Source organism: Lepisma saccharinum, chromosome 16 (assembly GCF_977018435.1).
Source record: "Lepisma saccharinum chromosome 16, izLepSacc3.1, whole genome shotgun sequence".
In the NCBI taxonomy this organism is placed as follows: domain Eukaryota; kingdom Metazoa; phylum Arthropoda; class Insecta; order Zygentoma; family Lepismatidae; genus Lepisma; species Lepisma saccharinum.
In genome coordinates this window covers 43,582,371-43,602,153 of record NC_139244.1, presented here as the reverse complement: position 1 = coordinate 43,602,153, position 19,783 = coordinate 43,582,371, and the positions used below count along the sequence as shown (strand labels likewise).

General features: G+C 38.9%; 1 protein-coding gene across 3 annotated transcripts in view; it reads right to left on the bottom strand.

Moving 5' to 3' along the window:
- Positions 1-5,034: 5,034 nt before the first annotated feature.
- LOC146000444 (cyclin-dependent kinase-like 4) overlaps positions 5,035-19,783 on the bottom strand; it is a 346,071-nt gene continuing 331,322 nt past the window's right edge. For 2 of the 3 annotated variants that reach the window (XM_083138087.1, XM_083138086.1), the window contains exons 9-10: positions 15,936-16,007; positions 5,035-5,406 (exon numbers count right to left, since the gene is read on the bottom strand). In XM_083138087.1, coding sequence (XP_082994213.1) covers positions 5,161-5,406; positions 15,936-16,007 — 318 coding nt within the window. In that variant the 3' untranslated portion in view covers positions 5,035-5,160. Of the gene's footprint in view, positions 5,407-11,198; positions 11,332-15,935; positions 16,008-19,783 lie in introns of those variants that run through there. The other variant, XM_083138088.1, reaches the window with a different exon arrangement.

The following is a 19,783-nucleotide window of genomic DNA, read 5'->3' as shown; positions in this document are numbered from 1 at the left end:
TCAATACTAGATTTTGGTAAAGTTATTAATCAGGAAAAAAAATGTTGACGTAAGGACTGAAGTGAAATCGCAAACATTGGTTGTTGACACAATAATACGTAATTTGATACTTACAGAAACATCGAAGGCTAATTATAGAGCAGATCAATCCGCCGACTCTTCTTTGAAAATAGTTATATGATGCTGTGGTCCCGGGTTCGAATCCTGGCTTGGGCATGGACGATTGTGATGTCTATTCATCAATTTCATCATATCATCACTCATCCCCATCTTCGCAAATTAGCCAAAAGTGGCACAAGCGAAGCAAAATCAATCAAATCAAATCAAAAAAGTTCTATGATGCTGTCATAAAGTGAAGTTTTTCATTTGAATTTGAATTTTTGGGTGCGTCATGGTCATGGTCCCTGTTATCCACATCTGAATTCGACACGTTTTTTTTTCACCCGTACATGGCCAACAAAAGAGTTTCGACAACTGCGCACATTCACATAACCACGGATAGTCGTTATACCACGAAGCATTGAAATGTCGGTCATATCCAGCAGACGACTTGGTTTTTAAATCGTTCAAAATAGGCTTTGGCCTCCCTTTCGCCACAATTTCGCTTTTTTCTGCAAAAGAACGAACCGAAAGATTGCTTCAAAATATCTTATATCGCACGTTTACACACACTGTTCAGATAGGATGAACCCGCCACCTCGGAACTCGGAGCAAGCTCCATTCCGCTTGTTAATTAATTGCTAATGCCCGAAAACAACATAAAGACGAAAGACACCACTCACAAAACTCGCACTGCACAGTCCCTCCCACAAACCGTTGTTTACTTTTGTAACACGTGAAGCAACCTCCTTGCCCCCTCTCCTCTCAGCATCTGCGCTTCCCCAATATTTTCTTCGGAACCTGCAAGAAGTCCAGTTCTACTACTGTTGCCATCTTAGTTCTTTTGAAACCAGATTTGTCCAAATCGCGAAACTTTTCGTTTCAAATAAGACGTATGTACGAGCGTCACTATTTATATTTTGAGCCTAACAATGAAAAAACAGGAATTTGGCATTGAAAACTGCTTTATTGTTTTTCGAAGTATTCTCCTTTATGGTCAATACACTTTTGCATTCGTTCGAATGATGAAGAATGATCCGACGGCGTTTGTTTGTTTTCCGTATTTGACCGAAGACCTCTGGCAAACAAATTGTTGTGTACCATTCAGAGTTGACCATTGTACGTTTCTCTAAAGGCACAGTTGCCACATGACTAGTTTTCCCGAAAAAACAGGTGACCATTTGTTTCGATGTGCTTCGAGCGCGAACAACTTTTGTTGGATTGGGTTCATCTTGAAACACCCATACAGTCGACTGCTGTTTACGTTCCGGCTCATATGCATATATCCATGATTCGTCACCTGTTACAATCTTATATACGTCTTTTGAAGCACCACGATTGTATTTATTGAGCATTTGTTTGCACCAATTGACGCGAGCGTCTTTTTCAGTTTTTGTCAAATTGCGAGGGGATCCAATGAGAACATACATTTCTCACAGCTAAATGATCATGTAATATTTTATATATGCTGGTGGAACTAATGCCTATGGTTGCTTCAATCACACAGTATGTCACATGACGATCTTGCAGTATTAGGTTTTGCACAGCATCAATGTTTTCTTGAACAGCAACTGATTTTGGACGACCTTCGCGAATCTCGTCGGTGAGCGAATGGCGGCCACGATTAAATTCGTTATACCAGCGTTTCACGGTGGCAAAGGATGGGGTTTCATCGCCAAATGTGGAAGTAAGTTGATCGATGCACTCTTGTTTTGATAATCCACGTCGAAAATCGTAAAAAAATCATCGCACGAAAATGTTCACGAGTTAATTCCATTTTATTGTTGTCGCGCAATCTCCAAGGCAACATAAACAACACAAATGAAGCTATTGACAAAACATTTGAAGTACGTTATGGTCAATAATGCCAGACGATTCCGTGCAAACGTCAAATCGCGCCTAACTTCAATCAGTGTTGCCAAGGCTCAAAATATAAATAGTGACCCTCGTAGAGTAGATTTAGTCTTCATCTGTTTCCTAACTACTCCCACGTTTCTCTAAATCCACAGAAATCTCATTTCTGACACCACTATTATTTCGTATATTTTACGTCCCTTGCTACCTTTAAGGCTTTCGCTTTATAGGATAATCGTAATCGTGACTATGAGGATGCATGGTGAATTATTGAAATAAAATTATTATTATTTTGTGTATGTAATTATAAATCTTTATAATTATGTAAGTAAAATAATAACAACGAACATTGAAATAACCATTTCTTGCTGAGGATTCGAAACTGCGACACCTGACACTTCAGAGCGTGCTAAGATAACAATCGGGAAATTATGCTTGTAAGTAATGTTTTCACCCAAAAACAATTCTACCACCTCAAAAACATTGCTTCAATCCGAAATTATGGCATTCCTGCGACAACGTATGTCAATCTCAATCGGACCTTTCAACAATTGTCACAAATTCCTGTAACCGAAATAATATTATATGTATGAAATATAGAATTTTAGGTTGACATTTTTAGGACAGCGAACCCCTTGATCATACCCATCCCTCTCCTCTCCTTCTCGCCCATGATGTCGAAGAAGGACAAAGAGGACTTTCGTAATCGCTGATATTTAGAGTAAATACAAAATATCACTTGGTATCCCCCAGTGTGATTTGATTTTTTTTAAATTTTGATTTGGCGATTTAAGTCCACTTCATGCACAGTAATGCTAATCGGGACAGTTTAAAGTTGGATCCGAACCATTTGTGCCTCTACCGGGTATCGAACCCGGGATCCCTTGATTGTAAGGCGGCGACGCTACCACTGCGCCATCGTTCCTCAGTGTGACTGGACACCTTCAGAGTAAGATAGACCCGATTAGGCGACTTAGCTCTTTTCTGTCAATTGAATATGGCAACACTGATCTGTATCCGGTAAGGATCACCGGCAACTGCAGCGGCTAAACAGGCAAGGCAATTACCCGTCTCCTCCTCCCGCCGAAACAGTCTTTGCTGCTACGCGAAGTCTTCCTTTGTGGGCTCACGGCCCTTTCCTCTTGTTGCCTGAGGAGGGTACCGGATCAGTCCTCCTCTTCGCTTTTGCCGGTGTCAGACAAAATGTCAGTCTGCAATGTTTACTTTACGACAATATTACCAGTTTACGAGGGTCACTATTTATATTTTGAGCCTTGGCAACACTGATTGAAGTTAGGCGCGATTTGACGTTTGCACGGAATCGTCTGGCATTATTGACCATAACGTACTTCAAATGTTTTGTCAATAGCTTCATTTGTGTTGTTTATGTTGCCTTGGAGATTGCGCGACAACAATAAAATGGAATTAACTCGTGAACATTTTCGTGCGATGAGTTTTTACGATTTTCGACGTGGATTATCAAGACAAGAGTGCATCGATCAACTTACTTCCACATTTGGCGATGAAGCCCCATCCTTTGCCACTGTGAAACGCTGGTATAACGAATTTAATCGTGGCCGCCATTCGCTCACCACGAGATTCGCGAAGGTCGTCCAAAATCAGTCGTTGTTCAAGAAAACATTGATGCTGTGCAAAACCTAATACTGCAAGATCGTCATGTGACATACTGTGAGATTGAGGCAACCATAGGCATTAGTTCCATTAGCATATATAAAATATTACATGATCATTTAGCTGTGAGAAAGGTATGTTCTTGTTGGAACCCAAAAACTCAAAAAGACGCTCCCGTCAATTGGTGCAAACAAATGCTCAATAAATACAATCGTGGTGCTTCAAAAGACGTATATAAGATTGTAACAGGTGACGAATCATGGATATATGCATATGAGCCGGAACGTAAACAGCAGTCGACTGTATGGGTGTTTCAAGATGAACCCAATCCAACAAAAGTTGTTCGCGCTCGAAGCACATCGAAACAAATGGTCACCTGTTTTTTCGGGAAAACTGGTCATGTGGCAACTGTGCCTTTAGAGAAACGTACAACGGTCAACTCTGAATGGTACACAACAATTTGTTTGCCAGAGGTCTTCGGTCAAATACGGAAAACAAACAAACGCCGTCGGATCATTCTTCATCAAGACAATGCCAGCTGTCACACATCTCGTCTAACAACCGACTTTATGAGCAGTCAAAAAATCGAATTGATGGGTCATCCGCCGTACGGTCCTCATTTGGCACCCAATGACTTCTTCTTGTTCCCGAATGTCAAGAATAAATTGCGTGGACAACGATTTTCGTCGGCGGAAGACGCCGTTGATGCGTTCAAAAACCATATTATGGAGGTGTCTCAAGAAGATTGGAAAAACTGCTTTGACAAATGGTTCGAACGAATGCAAAAGTGTATTGACCATAAAGGAGAATACTTCGAAAAACAATAAAGCAGTTTTCAATGCCAAATTCCTGTTTTTTCATTGTTAGGCTCAAAATATAAATAGTGACCCTCGTATGTGCGTAATAATATTTTAAGACGGGTTCTTCAATTCTTTATATTTTGGTGTTATCTGCGGTAACAGCGGCCTCTGGTTGTCACCTTGCAATCAAGGGGTCTCGGGTTCGATACCCTGTGCATACACATACTGGTTCGGATTCCACTTTAAACTGTAGGACCAGTCCCGATTAGCGTGTGTGTCCATAAAAATGGAATTGCCGACCTCCGTGGCGGAATGGTTAGTACAGCGCGCTACGACGCCAGGAATCGGGTTCGAATCCCAGCCTGGGTGTTCTTTGTGAGTGGTCCTTCATCAATTTCATTATATTATCACTCATGCTCATCTTCTCGATTAGTTAAAAGTTGGCAGAAAAGCGAAGTAAAATAATCCAAATCAACAACAACAACATAAAAGTGTATTTTAAACACTACTTAAACAATGCTGTTCAGGAAATATACAATCGACGTCTATTCGAAAGTAAATTGTTTTCAATAAATGAACATTAAAATGTGAATACGGCATAGCAAAGAAATCAACATAACTTTATTTCGAAAATTTAATATATCTTATTTTTAGCAAAAGCGGACTTTTCAATTATGAATCATATCTACACACTTATAAAAACATTTGACAATAATTTACACAGTAAATTAACGAGTTATTTCTCTTCAACAAAGAAGCGAAGGTCTTGAGTCTATTACACGAGGTATCTCACAGAACATGTAATTTTCCTTTTCCTGATCTGAGCTTTACAAATCGTGCAGGTTGACAATGAACCATGACTTGCAATATTCCGTTCCAAGTGCCCTATGCTTGAGTGGTCGCAGGAGTCGCTTCTCGGCGCCCGCTTTAATTTCTGAAACAAAACCGGTTTCTCAAGCAACGCCGGTCTTCTAGTTCTTACGAGAGAAAAGTCTCGACTTGGTTCTTCACTTTTGTGTCCCTACGGAGGAAATGCAAGAATACTCTTTTAGAATGTCTGATAAGAATAATTCAAATGGCCAAAACTTCAACTGAAATCATAGACGGGTTAAGAGGGTGTCAGGCATCCCGGATTTTAAGGGACGGTCCCTTATTTAGGTAATATGTCCCGCGTCCTGGGAAAAGTTTTACCGTATTCGAATATTACCCTTTTCCCGTTCATATCCATGTTTCTGAACGCCCAGATCATCAACTTTCTTTCACCTTTGGCGGTGCATTATGGGATATATACGAGGGCTGCTGGAAACGTTTCTGCAATCAATATGAAAAAAGACATGTGGAATTCTGGGAATGGTTTTATTGTTTTTCACAGTATTCACCCTTAACATGAATACACTTTTGCATACGCTCAAACCAATTTTGAAAGCATTTTTTTCCACTCTGAAACTGATATCTCAGAAACCGCTGTTCGGAATGCGTCAACAGCTGCTTCAGGCGACACAAATCGCTCACAACGCATCTTATTTTTCATGTGTGGGAACAAAAAGAAGTCACTAGGTGAGTACGGACAATGAGTCATTAATTCGACATTTTTACTGGACAAAAATCAACAGTTAGGTGTGCTGAGTGGGAACTGGCGTTGTCGTGGTGAAGAATAACGCAACGATTTGGTTTGTTTTACGCAATTCATTGATGAACTCTGGCAAACAAATTGTTGTATACCACTCAGCATTTAGTCCTTCGATTTTCTAAAGCTATTGCCGCATGTCCGGTATAACTGAAGAAACAAGCAATCGTTACCTTGGCAGCGCTCCTCGAACGAACAACTTTTGTTGATTTTGGCTCACTTTGACACCCAAACAGTGGATTGCTGTTTAGTTTTGGGTTTGTATGAACAGATCAAAGTTTCGTCCTCTGTAACGATGTAGTACACCAAATTTGACTTGCCTCGGTTGATTTTTTTGAGCATTTCTTTACACCAATTTACACGAGCCTGTTTTTGAGCTCCGGTCAAGTTGTGAGGGATCCAATGGCTTGGAAGTTTCCGTACCTTCAGATGACCATGCAAAATCGTATGTATTGCTTTCATGTCAATGTTCAAGGATGCCTGAATCTCACGGTATGTCACATGTCGATCTCTCTCAATCATTTCACGCACAGCATCAATATTACTGGCAACAACACGTGGATGGACGACCTTCACGAAATTCATCACTGAGAAATGTGCGATCATGCTGGAACTTGGAAAACCAATTGTGTACACAGTCCTATTGGATGGTGCTTCATCCCCAAAAGCAAATGATGTCGCTCTATGCATGTTTCGGTGTTAAACTACATTTCAAATCATAAAAAATCATTGCCCGAAAGTGTTCACGAGAAACTTCCATTTCTCACACGAAACTACTTCTTCAAACTGCTGTGAAAAATAAACGAATAGGCTTAAACAATCAAAGATAATTTAAACATATAGAAGGTCTATTCTTCCGATTTTTATAATAGTGGAACACTAGCGCCACTGTTGGTGGCAGTTTGAAGAAACATTTCCAGCAACCCTCGTATTAATTCCAGTTCTGCTTCCCCACCTGTTTCCGACTGCTACCTCCTCTACACTCTTCCTGCTTTCTACAGCACCTATTAGTAGTTTCTTCATAAGAAAGAATTGTTCTGACGATGAAAAGGTGGGTAGGAATTGTTATCAAGATTACATACTGTGATCTTGCAATGCTGTCCTTTATTTTCAATTTGTGATTGCGATTTTGTCCCGTATTTTCATCTTTAACCGCCAATCCCGGCCATAGAAGGCGACTAATCATTGTCTAAATTAGTTTAGAATTGTAGCTAATTTGACTGAAATCTCACAATGTGTGCATCAGTACAGGATTTGAAATCACTTATCGTGTATACAAACTGTTCTTCAGATAGCTTCCTTTCACTATTGTCTAGATACGGGCAATAGTTCTGCGGTGCCGTAAATCTATGTTCTATCACAGATATGTAGACGACAGTGAAAGTGAACCACATGAAGATTCGTTCAGAGATCACCAAATTCTCAGAGAAATGGAGCTACTTCCTACATTTGAAAACACATGACGAGGCTAATATCTTTGGTATATAGTAATTTCTTGCTTCATAAAACATTTAAGATGTAATGAAATTATTCTTTTTATTAGACGGACGAATGGAGCAATCAAAAAAGCCAATTTAGAATGATGTTGTCTCCCACAGCCAGACAGATTGATCGAGTAAATTAAGATCTGCCACTCCACAAGAATGTATCCATACAGTTCTGGTAGTTGACATGGCTCATGCATAAAAGTCTATCAGTACACCAGAATTTATCTTTATAACCCTGGTACTTGACATGATCGGTATATACGGAAGTCTTTTCAATCTTGCCTATTAGTTAGTTCCCTGGTAGGCCTACAGGAGTAATCGCCAAGGTTTAGTTGTGCGTGATGAGACTTGTCCTAGTGCATTAGAAGACTATTCTTGATTTTGCTTCTCAAAACATTGACCGGTTGGTCTGCTGCCTATGGCGGTGGAGTCATTCCATGCCAAATCAACACAGCCTTTGACCTGACCATCTCCGATTTTCATGAAATTTGGGGAATTGAAACTATGCATGGAACTTAGTAAGTATGAAAATTTTTAGTTTCGTGCGTCTTGTAATTGTTAAATTATTCAAGGTCAAAGTTTGCAGAAATTGCCCTTTTTGAGCCCGCTTAGCTATACTAAATCTGCTGTAACTCCGCCCCTATTTTGCCTAGGAAGCTCAAATAAAGCTTATTGTACAGGGAATTGAACAAGCTTTCCAGTGATATATAACAAGCTTACCTTTGGATAAAAATATAATTTTGTCACGTGACCTTGACTTTTGACCTTGAATATCTCAAAACATGTCATCACCAAAACTCGTGAAAAAAATATATTTGGTGCCTCATTCCATACTATAAAACATATCAAAAAATCATTCTGGGACTGCAATGGGATCAGAAGATACAAAATAATATGTGTAACTATGTGACTGATAATAGCCCGATTACATGAACTATGAAGAGTCAAATGTCCCTTAACACTCCCTACAAAATGTGAAGGAGTTATCCTGGGTATAATTGGTCATGAAAGAAATAGGTTAGGCACAGGGAGATGCCTAGCCGTGTGTGTCAAGCGCAGATCCAGCATATTGTTGACCGCCATATTGAATTCAACGCAAAAATTTCAAAGGAAAGGGGGTGATGTGATATATCAAATGAGGCTAGAATTTCACGAGAAATGAAGTGACGAAGGATTTTCCAAAGTATCTTACGCCAGCAAAAAGTTATACACATATCTTTCACTTACGATATATGCACATTATATAATGTTGTCAATGTTCCTGTGAGCACACTCGTTGACGTCTCTCACACTCGCATAGAACATTTGGCAATGTAGCATGTGCAACAACATCGCAAGCAACAACTATGGGTGCGTTCCGAAAGTCTTAACGAAACGAACGCATTCAACGAAAATAACTGGGCTCGTGAATCTGGTGAAACCAGTTATTTTACGGACTTATGGGACACTCTAGGCGAAAGCGCAGGCGCAGCGTTTTGTTTAGAGAAAGTTTCCGCATGGCGTCAGCGGAAGGAATGTCCTTATGGCAAAAATAAGCTCTATTATGGCCACTGTTACTCATTTTAATCACATTCTAAGAACGGTCAAGGCATACTTATCTTGTGCATGTTGCTTCATATCGCTGTCTGTTAAAATTATAATACATTTTCCGAACTAGTGCAGTTTGAATCCATCAGCACGCGCTTTGTCTGCAAGGAGCAGACGATTTTCACGGAACAAACCAGCATCCTGGCCCGTGCGTTTGGTGAATCTCGTTCTTGCACGAAACGCACGGAATGCGACTTTTGGGACAGCATAATGAAACTCACGAAACGCACGGAAGCACTTATGGAACGGCCAGTTACCATAACTCGTTTAACGCGTTAAACTCGTGCGACTTTCGGAACGGGCCCTATGCCTTCTCTCAGATGGTCAATATCACGGACTTTTAGTGCATGCACAATTCTCTTCAAATGTTTCTGAAGGTAAAAGTCCTCCTAAGATGTTCTGGGGAATGTGCAGGCCTTTTAATAGATCCCCGTGTGCCCATCAATCTACCTAGAAAATTACCATGAAGAAATTGCGAAAATGTCCACATAGTGTGGTCACACACTGCCCTGTTTCAAAACTCTCGAAAAGTGCCATATCCCGTAAGCAAGGGTGAAAAAACCTGTTCACTTAACAAATGCAAGAAGCCCTCACCATTTAAAGTTCCGTTGTTGAATATGGACCAACCATTTCCGTTCGCCATACATTATACCACATAATTAGGTTACCAGCAACAACCATTCGACTGAGCAAATCACAGGTACTGCATATTATTTTTATTAACTTCACTGTGAACATAAAAATTTGCCTCGTCACTGAAGAATTTTTCATTCCAAAGGAAGTGTCACGTAATTGTTTGAGATACTTTTCCCAATATTCTTCATTATTCAACTATTTGGTGAATGTAGCTGATTAAAATAATATGCAATGGCGCGTATACTTCTTTCTCTCCCAAGATGTCAGCGTGATCTCGATGAGTTCCTAACACGTTAGGAGCATTCCAATGCTTTGTTTTTAACACCTCGAAAAGGAGAAAATGGTTACAAGCATGCAGTAATAAATTTTTGCTGGTTAAATATATGTTGGAAAATCCTTTGTCACTTCATTTCTCGAGAAATTCTAGCCTCATTTGATATATCACATCACCCTCTTTCCTTTGAAATTTTTGCGTTGAATTCAATATGGCGGTCAACAATATGCCGGATCTGCGCTTGACACACACGGCTAGGGATCTCCCTGTGCCTAACCTATTTCTTTCATGACCAATTATACCCAGGATAACTCCTTCACATTTTGTAGGGGGTGTTAAGGGACATTTGACTCTTCATAGTTCATGTAATCGGGCTATTATCAGTCACATAGTTACACATATTATTTTGTATCTTCTGATCCCATTGCAGTCCCAGAATGATTTTTTGATATGTTTTATAGTATGGAATGAGGCACCAAATATATTTTTTTCACGAGTTTTGGTGATGACATGTTTTGAGATATTCAAGGTCAAAAGTCAAGGTCACGTGACAAAATTATATTTTTATCCAAAGGTAAGCTTGTTATATATCACTGGAAAGCTTGTTCAATTCCCTGTACAATAAGCTTTATTTGAGCTTCTTAGGCAAAATAGGGGCGGAGTTACAGCAGATTTAGTATAGCTAAGCGGGCTCAAAAAGGGCAATTTCTGCAAACTTTGACCTTGAATAATTTAACAATTACAAGACGCACGAAACTAAAAATTTTCATAGTTACTAAGTTCTATGCATAGTTTCAACTCCCCAAATTTCATGAAAATCGGAGATGATCAGGTTAAAAATTGCACATATCTGTGTTGATTTGGCATGGAATGACTCGGTGGTGGATTGGGGAGGGAGGGAGGTGCAATCACCATGAAGATGCCACTTTCCATAAATTTTCCTCAAGGGGTAGATGGACATAAAGTCTCTCCCTCATAACAAAAAAATATTTTAAAAATACTATTACAGCTACATACATAATTACTGTTATTTTAAGTTAATGTACTCATCATATTTTCTCTTTTGTTTTAGGTATAAGTAATATAGGAGGCACTGCAATCGCTGAAACTGAAAATAGTGATTTCAGTGCAGAAAAGGGCTCATGAGACCAAATCGCCGTTTACTGTGCAGCGAAATTTTACAAGGGAATATGGACGACCACCACCTGATCACAAAAGTGTCACTGAATGGTAAGCCAAATTTAAACCGGAAGTGTGGAATCCTGTCCGCGAGCGGGGTGACCATCTGTCAGTCCACTTGTTGAGTGTCTGGAACTCTGAATTCCTCGGTCTACACTGCAAGAAAGTTTACACAAACAGATTCAGTTACATGCATGTAAAGTCCAGTTAGTGAAAGCTTCGAAACCGGATGACCGTCCCTGTCGAGCTGATTTTGCGACCGAGATTTTGCAAAGGATCGATGACTACAATAATTACCTGCAGCGTGTGTGTTTCTCAGACTAGAAACAAACACACACACATGTGGAAGTGTTTTGACATTGTCAAAAAATCTTAATGAGTTTCTCTTTCATTTGCAGCAAACCATAGGACTGTACCTGTAATAGGTTTTTTTCTTTTTTAATAAAATTTTGTATTGAGAGAAAACTTTATTACCACCCTGTATACACAATTGCAGTTCTACTTGCAGACAGTGGTCAAAGTGAAAATTCCTAGGTCCAGCAAGTTCGTCTAATTCCATATAATTAGGGTTACCAGACATCTGGTTTTTCCCGGACATGTCCTACATTTTAGCCTTATGTCCAGCATCCGGGAAGAATTTGAAAAATATCATAAATGTCCTATATTTTGAACGTCACATAATTAGGAAAATACGTGTTTCAGTTGAAGAAACAGAAATTATGCAAGTTACAAGTCTATGGACTGCGCTCCCAAAGTAAATAGTGAAATTTATTTTGATTCAGTCATTGCCCAAAAAGAACATAAAAGTTTCTGGTAGAACATAAACGGAAGCAATTAATGAACAAAGTTTTGGGGCCACATTCTGATGATGTCACTGCTCAGTGTCTAAGTGGAATTTCTTTGCCTTGGGGTTTATACTGATGGAACAAGATGTTTCCTATTCTTTAAGTAGGGGGTATAGAGAACAAAGCTATTGAATTAAAAACTACCCTAGATGCAACTTCTGGAACCATTTCAAGTTATGGTAATTACTGAATATTTGTTTACTATTCCAGATTATAATGAGAGAGTACTTTTATTACCAGCAGCATAACAAAGTCATGAGAGAAATATTTTATCCCAAAAGGTCTGTAGCAAGTTTGGTACTGGTTTCAGTATAATTTTACAGAGTTTGACTCAGTGCCTCATATATATATTTTGACAACCTGAAACTATAATAAAAATTGGCTTCTCTCAGAAGTATCAGTTAAAAGAAGTACACTATGTGGAAGAAAGTTATTGGACACCCCGGTTTCAACTCTGAAACGAACTTCTCATGGAAAAGAGAGTACAACGGATATATATACGGCAGCAGGAGGTTTCTCAGATCATTCGCTGATAACATGACGGACAGGAAAGAGCTCAGCATGTTTGAAAGAGGGATCATAGTAGGCTGCTCCATAGGAGGCATGAGTATAAGTAGCATAGCTGATGCCCGACAGGTCCCTAAATCAACTGTAGCCTTTGTTACACTGCAGCAATGCATCACGAAGTGGAAGACCCACAAAATTGGACGACCGGGACGGGAGAGTGAAGAGGCAGATTCGGAAAAACAGGTCCCGTCTGATGCATTCGATTGCAAAAGAGTTTCAAAGTGCGACTAATTTAACTGTTTCGACCAAGACACTTCGCAAGGAGGCCCATGCGCTCGGTTATCAGGGTCGAGCCGCTACCCACTAACCCCTGATAACAAGAAACAATAAACGGCAGAGACTACGCTAGTGTAAAGAGCGGAGAAACTGGACGGTGGAGCAATGGTGGAAGGTCCTATGGAGCGATTAATCACGCTTCACACTGTTTCGATCAGATGGGAGAGTGTGGGTATGGCGATTACCCGGAGATTGTCTGTTACCCGAGTGTGTAGTGCCCACAGTGAAATATGGTGGTGGCGGCATCATGTTCTGGGGTTGTTTCAGCTGGCTTGGCGTGGGTCCACTGGTGCCGGTGTATGGCCACATGACGTCTGCATCCTACCGAGATATTCTCGACAACTCCATGCTCCCCACATTGTGGTGTTTCTATGGAAACGAAGAATGTGTATTCCAGGACGATAATGCGACTTGTTATGTTTCCAGGGCTACCATGGAGTGGTATGCAGAAAATATGTCACCCGACTGGATTGGCCTGCTCAGAGCCCTGACCTCAACCCTATTGAACATCTATGGGACGAACTGGAGCTCCAATTGAGGTCGCGATCGCCTCGCCCTTCTACACTTCCAGAGTTGGTGACTGTACTGCAGGAGGAATGGCGGAATATCCCACTCGGTGTACTACACTACCTTGTGGCCAGTTTACCACGACGAGTGGCTGCTGTTATCGCTGCCAAAGGCTGACCGACCTCCTATTGATTGCAAGAAAACTGATGGTATCCGCTGACATGTGGTGTCCAATGACTTTCTTCCACATAGTGTACTAAGAAGTGTATTGTGTAAAATTGAATACAATTTTGGAAATTTTACATTTAAGCATTCATTTTTTTTAAATCTGAAAATTGTAATTTTTAAATTACTTTCTAACATGTTCTGGAAATGTGTATTATGTATTGTGAATGTTTTGTGTTCCCCATTTTAATTTAAAGTCCTACATTTCCCTTATAGCGATATGGTAACCCTACATACAGTATGTAACATTCTTATTCGTACACACAGATTTTCAAAGAAAATGCTTTAATATCTGAAAGGAAATACACTCTTTTGAAATTGTTTCTTTACAATTCAATAACTAATATCATTAGGAACATAAAATCTTACCCAAATTCTGTATAAGCAATGACAATAATAAATTAAATGAAACTGAAAGAGAAACATGCCATTTTTTGTACAACTTTTCTATTCGTACACTTAATAATATAAAAGAAAATAGTATATTCAGAGCAAATTGACTGACAGCTCTAATACTTTGATGGGTATCCTTTGGTTTTAATTACTGCTTGACACCTGTTCTTCATAGAACTAACCAGTTTCAGACATGTTTCAGAGCTTACTTTATTCCACTCGAATTGCAAAACAGTTTTCAACTCTTGTTTGGACTTGACGCCTGCTTTATGGACTCGCCTCTTCAAAATGGCCCATAAATGCGCAATGGGATTTAAGTCAATGGGACATTGAGCTGGTGTTTGTAGCAGTTTGGGCACATTCCATATTAGCCAACTCATGTTAACTCCTGCCTTATGCTTACTGTCATTGTCTTGTTGGAATCTGTAGATAGGCGGCATGTCCATTTTTTGGGCACTCTGCTTTACATTGTTCTTCAATATGTCCAAATAGACATATGCATCCATGATACCATCAATAAACTGGATGGTATACCAACACCTTTGGACGACATACAGCCCCAAATCATTAATGACCCACCACCATGTTTAACTGTTGGAACTGTGTTAATGTGATCATTGTCTTTATTTGATTTTCTCCACACCCTATTTATCCCATCTGACCCGTATATATTAATCTTGGACTCATCTGACCATATAACACTATCCCAAAATTCCTGGTCCTTGTGGATGTGCTCTTTCGCGAATGAAAGTCTATTCCTGCGATTCACCTTATTTACATACGGCCTCTTTCGTGGTATTCTGCCATGATATCCATGCTCCCGCAAGGCACGTCGGACAGTTTGATCGAACATCATCTTTCCAGCAACATTTTCTACTAATGGTCGTAACTGAGGAACACTTAGTCGGGGGTTTTCTCGCACTATTTTTAAAATAAAGCGTTCATCACATTTATTCAACCGTCTCTCTTTTGGTTTTCTTGGCACATTCTGTGTTGAACCTTCCTCTATAAATTTGTTTACTATGTATTGAACTGTGGAGTGTGATTTATTGACTGACTGTCCAATTTTTCTTAACGAATAACCTCTAAGGGCCAAATTTATAATAACATTCTTCAGATCGGAACTAAGTTCCTTCACATAGCCCATTTCGAACACGCTGATAGATAGACGATAGGCCTACAACAATACCTACCCCAGCATTCCGCTTGAGGGGAGCGTGCCTGCATGTTCAAACTGCACGAAATTGCCCGAATCGCGGTGGCGCTGTATGCGAGGAAGATTGAAACTCTTGCCTGTACGAATAACAACGTTGCATGAAACAGCGTGTTTTTCTCTTTTCACACAAATTATATGCTCTGTTTATACACTTTGAACATACATTTTTATTGACATTTGTTGGTGAAACCTTCATTAACATTAATTTCTAGGTACGTATGAAAATGATTATATTTACTAGTAGATTTGACATTTTTCCCTCGGAAATTCCATGTGTACGAATAACAATGTTACATACTGTATAATGCTCACATAGGCTGATTAGGACCTAGTCCACATTAGGTGGAATCTCAACCATTCTAGAATGGCTCCTTACCAGGAGTCGAACCTAGAATGCCTTCATTGCGAAGTGACAGCATAACACAACATAATTAGGACCCAATTCCTAGAAGGCAGATGCTTGGTATGGTAGAACCATATGAATAGATGAGGATCCTTAAATAAGCCGCCCACATCAAGCACTGATTGTGGAATTACATTTTCAGAAATAACAGAAAAGAGATTACCAGATTGACAACAAAAATACAAAATTAGAGCATGGAAAAGAAATCAAAAGTGGAATTGCCTGCCCATCATTTCTAATACGAGTACTGCTACAACATGGTCTATACATTGGTGTCAAGCTCAGTGAGAACTTTGAATAAAATATAAAAGCACTTGATATGTCTTACCTTGTTTTGGGACCCAGATACTTGTATTGGAGGAAGAGTTAACAGAGAACGCAACTTTTTATTTGGAGTGAACTGAAAATAAGAATTATGTAACTAAATAAAATAGCCAAGTAATAAATGAACAAGAAATTAAAATTGTTTTTCAGTACATTAACACAGAATAAAAACTAAAGAAATGCAAAAGAAAAATTAAGTCTTTTGTAAAAAACAAAAAAAACAAATGACAAGTGGAACAAGGAACAACATAAGTGAAAATAAGCTATTAAAAGTGTTAACTTTGTGGAAGAGTTAGTGCAGCGACATCTACAACGTGCCATTAGGGAGAAGCATCCAGATCTACTGCATAATGCAATCATACTCCACATAAGGCAGCTTGTGTACGGGACCTACTGCGCAGCGTGCTGTGGACAATGCGGGAGATTATTTCGAAGGTTTGTCATAATCAGACAAGGTTTTGTAACATTTAATAATAATAATAATAATAATATATCTTTATTGAGCGGGCGAGGTTCAGCGTACGCTGTTCTCCCACCTAACCCTTGTCAGAATACAGTCTACAGTTACAAACGGTATATATATCCCATAAGAAAAAAAGAAAGAAAAACAATAATAATAATAATAATAATAATACAAACAATAGTAAATAAGTAAGAAAGATGAAAAAGCAAAAAAATGAAAAAGCAAAAAAAAAAAAAAAAATGCATGGATAATTTGAAATCAAATAAGAGCTGTAAAGATACAATTAATGAGTATATGTATACACAAAAAGAAAAAATACATAAAACTAAATTCTAAATACAATTTTAAGTATATATATATATATAGGCACACACACATGCACACATAAATGCATATTTGTTAATGTTTGAAGGCTGCAAGAATAGAAATATTTGACATGAAGTAATATCAAATTCTTACATTGACATTAATACATTGTGGGATGTATTTTTATTCGTGTGTGCTTCTAGATTCAAACTGTTTACATAGTAGATAGTCCTTTGCTGTGGATTTAAGAGCATGCAGTATTGATTGGTTAGTTATTGTTATGGGCAATTTATTCCAGGTTGAAACTGCATTTACCGAGAATGATGATTTGAAGGAGGCGGTACTGTGATGACATGTAAAAAGTTTGTTATGCCCTCGCGTGAAGTGTGAGTGTATTTGAGTGCCTACTTTAAGTTTTCTAAATAGATAATCTGGTTTACTTACTTTCAAAATTTTGTTTATGAAGGTGATATAGTGCAGATGCCTTCTTCTGTCCATTGTTAATATTTTCTTTGTGTTCAAATGAGGCAGGATATTTTCATATTTCCTTATGTTCAATGCAAATCGTATACAAGAATTTTGCATCACCTGAATTTTCCTTTTATCTCTGACTGAGACCCCAGGACCATAAACTACATCACAGTAATCAAAGAGTGACCACAATAAGAGCTCAACGAGCTTCAGTTTAACTTTTTCTGTTAGATAATTTTGAGACCTATATAAATTTCTGAGAATGTAGAATGATTTTCTACACAGTCCATTGATGTGTTCTGTCCAAGTGAGAGAACTATCAATCACCAAACCCAGGTTTTTAGATGTTGTTTTATGCGGTATGCACGTCCCACGTATCTTCAAGACTATGTCGTTATACTTGTCGTTTGTAATTGTTTGTCTGTTCCCCAGTAACATGTATGTGGATTTTTTTGGGATTTAATATCAGTGCATTGGAGTCACACCAGGTGGAAATTCTTTTTAATTCATCGTTGAGGACCATAACATCACGTCTAACTGTAATTGGCGTGGTAGGTAGGTATATCTGTGTGTCATCAGCATAGAAATGATATGTACATGTTTGTATTGCTCTCGATAAGTCTGCTGTGTATAAAGTAAACAGTAGTGGCCCCAATATTGATCCCTGAGGCACCCCAGTTTTTATTGGCACAGATTTTGAAAATGATAGTGGAGTGCCAGGCATTTGTACTTTCTGGTGTCTGTCTGTAAGATAAGAGTTGAACCACTTGATTGCTAATGGGCTGAAGTTATAATATCTGAGTTTAGCTAAAAGTAGATCATGCCGTACACTATCGAAGGCTTTGCTGAGGTCTAAGAGGACTAGTATGACTGCACACCGTTCATCCATGAAATGAAGGAAGTCATCTACTACTTTTGTGAGTGCAGTGGCTGTACTATGTTTACTGCGAAAACCTGACTGTACATATGTATGTCACAGGGTGAGACAGGTTTTTGTAACTTGTACATTACTACATGTGAATGTCACAGGGTTGCTTGGGTTTTCTTTCATGATTCCTACCAACAAGATATCCATAATGGATACTCTTTCAGTTGTATATAACAAATTTTTAATACATCCTTCGAGTGTCGAATTATTACTGGGTTGCCATGACTTACTCCCAACCCTAAGGAATCATTTACATTAATTGGGTGAATGAAGGTCAAACAAAGAAGCAGCTTACTAAAAGGATGTTTGGAAGCTCCTTGTGAACAGGCGAGAGGACAAAGACCAGAAATGTGACGAATTTTTCAACAGGGAGATGCACCAGCACACAACAGCCTGTCAAGACGTTTTTGGCTAACCACGAGAGCCCAGTGATTGAATATTCACTGTATTGAACAGACCTAGACCCGTGTGACTTCTTGCTGTTCCCAAAAGGCCCAACATATGCTAAAAAGAACCTGGTTCGAGTCTGTAGATGCAGTGAAAGCAAAAGTGACAGAATAAGTGAACAGCATTTCCAAAAGTGAAAAATGTGCATGGATCATAGAATATATTGAAGGAAATAACATTTCTGATGTGCAACTTGGTTAATAAAAACTGTTGTGCATCAGTTTGGTTTTTTGTTAGCCACAACTTGCATGAAAACACAAAATGTTTTGGAAAGTAAAGCAGTATTTGTGTCAAGCACACAGCAGATAGAAATTTCTGAATACATATGGTATATTTATTGGCCAACTTTGCCACTAGAGGACTGGCGCTTGTGCCACTTGGCAGAAATGCCACATTACCAGCAAGAGAGTCTGGTTTGACTGACACTAAAAATGCACTCTTGGCATTGTTAGTAATAACTGAAATACACCTGTTCCTCTCGGGCACCAATAAAGATTTGAAATCAGTTCAGCAGCTGTTATGCAACTTCCATTATGAATTATAATTTCTGTAATAAATATTATAAAAATTAGATTAATGTACTGTTAAACATTTTTTGTATTGTAATAAATAACATTGTTGTATTTTATGCTAAATCAAACTTCCAGAATTGATATTCACATCATTAAAACACATTTAAGATTTTTTGTACATATTTCGTTATTCCATTGCTTTAACCATTTGCTTTATACCGTTCATCCATTTCGATCTTCAGCCGAGAGATCGGGAGAAGCGTGGCGGGCGGCGCTGACAGTGATGCCGACATTTGCGGTCTGTAATGCCCACTTATTTTTAAGGACCTATGCAGACATGTATATAAATATTGCAAAAAAACGAGCACTAACCTGTGTTATAACACACAAAAGTTATTCTGTTATTCATCCAAGTTCTGTCCTTCTATACACAAATAAATACGCTTTAGAAAAGATGTTAAGAGGCACAGATAATAAAACATTTTAATCATAGTTTTGACCAGTAACGTCCTCCTTAAGTTTATATCCTTGAAAGAGTTTTGTGTCGATGGGGATCGTTTGGAGGTTTCGAATGTGTAACACTGTATCAAGATTACGCTGCAGAAGAAACCGTTAAAAGTCAATGGTTTTCGTGAGCTTCCTTGCAATCCGAAATCTCCGAGCTCGAGTGTTTTGTTCCTTTGCAACTAGATGAAGACAGAGCTGTGAATATAGTGGCGAGCAGA